This window comes from Crocodylus porosus, unplaced genomic scaffold, assembly GCF_001723895.1.
Source record: "Crocodylus porosus isolate Cpor-Errol unplaced genomic scaffold, CroPor_comp1, whole genome shotgun sequence".
In the NCBI taxonomy this organism is placed as follows: domain Eukaryota; kingdom Metazoa; phylum Chordata; order Crocodylia; family Crocodylidae; genus Crocodylus; species Crocodylus porosus.
In genome coordinates, this window is record NW_017728927.1 from 16,529,762 (window position 1) to 16,534,419 (window position 4,658).

General features: G+C 50.3%; 1 protein-coding gene across 1 annotated transcript in view; it reads right to left on the bottom strand.

Annotated features, from left to right (window-relative positions):
* NPTX2 (neuronal pentraxin 2) overlaps nt 1-3,901 on the bottom strand; it is a 17,557-nt gene extending 13,656 nt beyond the window's left edge. Inside the window, exon 1 of the mRNA XM_019542158.1 lies at nt 3,752-3,901. Coding sequence (XP_019397703.1) covers nt 3,752-3,901 — 150 coding nt within the window. The remainder of the gene's footprint in view (nt 1-3,751) is intronic.
* Between the last annotated feature and the right edge of the window lie 757 nt (nt 3,902-4,658).

The window sequence follows — 4,658 nt, forward strand, 5'->3', positions numbered from 1 at the left end:
GGGCGAGGCGGGAAAGGGGGGCGGGGCCGGGCGCGCGAAGGCTTCGCAGCAACACGTGGGCGGCCGCGCCGGGGTGGACGTCACGCACGTCACAGGGTCCTGAGGGGCGCCTTGAGGTGGAGGATTTCCACCCCTGCGCGCCTCGTCCTCACCCGTCCCCTGCCCGGTCAGCGCCGACACCCTCCACAACCTGCCGCGCCCGCCCCCACGCGGGGTGGCGAATCCGCAGTCAGCTGCCTCAGGCGGGGGTCGAGAGGCGGAGGGCAGCGTTGTCACCTCGCCAGCCCAGGCCAGGACGAGCCATGCGGAGCATGCGGCGGCGTGCGGACACCCAGGCGGCTCTAGAAGAACGCGTCCAGTCTAGGTGGTCGCCCGCAAGGCGGTGAAGTGGCCCCGCAGCACCGCCCGCGCCCGGCCCTGCTCATCCGTCTTCACGAAAGATGACTTCGAGCTGGAGCCGGGACGGGGAGCTTGGACGGGCAGAACCTGGGGAACCGAACCCACCCGCTCCCGCTGAGCTGGCGACCAGGAGCCCAGTCCAGGGCTTCTTTCGTCCCGAGGGGTGCCAGGCTCGGCGCACCCTAAAACAGCTTTGTCTGGTTTAACGTGGCAACGTGAGGTTGGAAAAGGAAGGAGCCAAAATGCCGGTGGTTTTGAGAAGGCAGCTTGCGACAGATCAGGGGCATGGCTCCCTGCCCTGTCAGGGCACAGGTCTGTGGCCCAGGAGGTCGCTCCCAGTCCCGTGTTCCCAAAGCAGGACGTTCTTCTGCCATTTCAGGTGGTTTTATATTATCACCTCCACAAGGATACAGCACTCTCCACCGCTGCAGTGCATTAGACCCGCTCCGCACTTAATTTATCCCTGCTTTTTAAGCAGTGCTGTGCAAGAGCTACTAATCTTGTTACCTCTAATACCAGTATATATACATTTGTCATTTGTACTTCAGAGCTAGCAAATACATGTTTATTTTGGGAAAGAACTGCAGTAAAATAAGTGAATGTATGAGGATATCAAATTGCATGTACTGAGTGGACTCCAGTAACAAAATAAAAAATAATAATCCTGCTTATGATACTAATTCTGTGATGTGAAAGGACGGCGCTTCATAATGACATCCTAGTGATACAGGTCATGTTTAATTCTTTCATGATTTAGTGAGATCAAGTTGAATCATTTCTGAGTCAGCCAACTAAGCATCTCCTGTGCAGCTGAATAGGAGGCAATGATCTGGTAATAAGGCTCACCCCCTCACAGCCTTCCTTCTGCAGCAGTACAGTCATGTTTCCCTGACAGTCTCCAAAGACAACTATATTCCCCAACTTTCCCCCATAAGTCAGACTGGGGCTCCTGAGCCAGGGAGACAACACTGTTCCTCTCAGAGTCCAATTCAAACCGGGCTTCCAGGAACAACTGAGTAGCCCCAAGGCAATCATCATCAGAGGCCTCAAAATAAGACAGGTAGAGGTACAGTCCCAAGACGTCACTCCACACCATCCACTTGAGAGTTGCCAAGATGTTTTCAAGGGCTTTGCCCATGTTCCTGAGTCACCTCTCCTCATCTTTGAGACACTTCTCCTGCTGCCCTTCCCTCAGCTTCCAAGGGCTTCCCTAGGGTGCTCTACCCCTGGACCTCTTCACCTGCAAAACTTCGGTCCCTGCTGAGCTCCTTCTATCACAACCTCTCTAGAATCAATCCTCTTGTTCCCAGCTCACCTTGCCTGCTCCATCCATTCCCCCAGACCACTGTTTCTCTCATCAGTTCCCTCCTACTGATTTTTGCTCCCTCCTTTCTCAACTGCAGTCTGGTTTTTTTGTAACAGCAAAATACCTTCCATCAAATCCAGTTAGGATAAATGAACACCCCGTTCCCTCTTAAAGTGGCATGCAGCTCTGCGAAAACTGGTTTTTTTTAAGTGTTTAAAAATTCACATTTTTGTGGGAAATGACACATAAAATATGATTCAAGCAATCAAAGGAGTGTCTCAAATGCAATACATTATTAAATGCTTCCCTACTATGTGAATATTACATTCTAATAGTATCTCCAATGAATGCTTATCCAATACTGAAACAGCCAGATTTTATCTGAATGTATCATCCAACATTTAATTTGATTTTCAAATAGCTGTATCAAGGCACAGTGTTGCATGCCATGATCCAGTCCTGCTCCCATTTAAAATTAATGCTAAAACTCCCATTAACTTCCAAAGCACAGGATCAGACACAAATACCATCACTGAACACTACAGTTCACAAGCTTTTCAAGTCATATTCCCTTTTTTGTGCTAAAACTGGCTAGCTATGTATACCTTAAAATAGAAATGACATTGTATGCAGCAGAAAGTTTATATTGGTAGGGAGTAGAGGCGTACACATTTATGTCCTTTTTATCTTATACACGATCTATCCTCCAGTGTGATGGGGTTTGCTTATATAGCCTAGCAGATGCATACTGTGCATAGTATTTGCTCTTTGAATTGGTACAGATAGCTGCATATTTGAAATGTTAAGAAGGGAAAGAGCAAATGTATCTGGTTTGCAAGAGGCTAGGAATTTCAGCTGAACAGCTGGTCCTGCCAAAGCTCCGCAACAGTATTCCCATTGCTTTCAATCCAAGTTCTCCCTAGGGAGAATAATTGGATACAGTCATGGTGAATACCTCTAGGTTTGGAGCATGTCAGTAGGTACAGGTAAGCAGGGCAGAGTGGGCTAGGGGCATCCCAGCCAAGCACGCTGCTACTTCAGTGTACACATGCCCTTAAATACTTACCTCTTGTTTTAAGTTTGTAACTCCCACTGTTATCAATAGGACTTGGGTGCCCAAGTACCTCTGATGATCAGGGCATTAGAAACTGGGGTGAGGAGCACCATGTAAGATCTAGCAACTAGAGGCGCACAAATACATTCGTCCGATATCGGATCAACACCAATATAAAGAAAATTGACTGTATCAAAGATCGGCCTGATGTGGCCAATAGTGCAGCTGATAATGTCCTGTGCATACCTGGCAGCCTAGAGAGCTATGTGCAGCTGGTAAGTCTGTTATAGCGGAAGGGAGGGGGGAGGGAAAGGCTGTCAGGGGGCAGATCAAGGCCCCTGCAGTGATGGACAGAGCAGGGCTGCAGCTGGGGCAGGCACTGCCCCGATGGGGCAGGGCAGGGTATGGGATGGAGCCGCAGCTCATCCGGGGTAATGGGGGGCAGGGCAGCTCCTGCTGCTGTACGCAGCCGAAGAGGGCATAGGGTGCATGTTCCCCCGATCAATGCAGGGTGGGGTGGCTGCCACTGCGGGCTGGGGCACAGACTGCACCGGGCTCTTTCTGGTGGGGGTTGGCTCGGGCTGTGCTTGGGACTGAGGGGCGAGGGGATTAAGCCTAGTTCCCTCAGTCTCTCCTTATATGTGCCCACCACTGGACTCTCTCCAATTTGTCCACATCCTTTTTTTCTGTAGTGGGGGGTCCAAAACTGAACCCAGTACTCCAGATGTGGCCTCACCAGTGCTGAATAGAGGGAAATAATCACTTCCTTTGCCCTCCTGCCAACACACCTACCAGTGCAGCCCAGTATGCCATTAGCCTTCTTGGTAACAAGGGCACACTGTTGGCTCATATTCAGCTTACTGTAACCTACAGGCCCTTTTCTGCAGTCTCCAGCCTGTACCGGTGCACAGGATTGGTTTGTCCTAAGTGCAAGTGGGTGGCTGCAGCACCTCAAGCAGCTCCATGCACCTCCCTCCCCCTCTCCCGCCTACCTCCAGGTTCTCCAGCCAGTCCTTGAGCACGTGTATGGTGCAGCTCAACTGGTCGATGATGTCCTTGAGCGTGGGGTCCCGTGGCAGGTTGCCCATGGTGTCCTTGCCCTTGGCCAGCTCCTGGACTTTGCACTTCTTACTGAACGTCATGAGATTTCTTTTGGACCAATCCTCCAATTTTCCAAGGCCTCTCTGAAACCTAGCCCTAACATCAAGTGTATCTGCTACTCCCCCCAGTTTGGTGTTATCTGCAAACTTGCCAAGGGTGCACGCCATGCCATCTTCAGGTCAATGATGAAGGTATTGAACAAAATGGACCCCAGGACCAACCTCTATGTCCCTCCATTTGATACCGGCTGCAACTAGACATTGAGCCATTGTTTACCACCTGTTGAGCCGGACGATCCAGCCAGCTTTCTGTCCACCTTATAGTGCCTTCATCCATCCTGTACTGCCTTAGTTTGTTTGTGAGAATGCTGTCGGAGGCCATATGACAAGCCTTGCTAATGTCAACATATATCACATCCACTGCTCTTCCCATTTCCACAGAGGCAGTCATCTCATCATAGAAGGTATTCAGGTTGGTCAGGCGTGACTCGCCCTTGGTGAATCCATGCTGACTGTTCCTCCAAATGCTTAGAAATGGATTCCTTCAGGATCTGCTCCAAGATTTTTTTAGGGACACAGGTGATGTTGACTGGTCTGTAGTTGCCCTGATCCTCCTCTTTCCCTTCTTAGAGATGGGAACTGTATTTGCCCTATTCCAGTCATTCAGGACTTCTGATCACTATGAGTTTTAAAAAATGATAGCCAGTGGCTCTGCAATCACATTGGCCAACTCCATCAGCATCCTCAGCTGCATTCAATCTAGCCCCATAGACTTGTACAAGTCCATCTTTTCTAAATA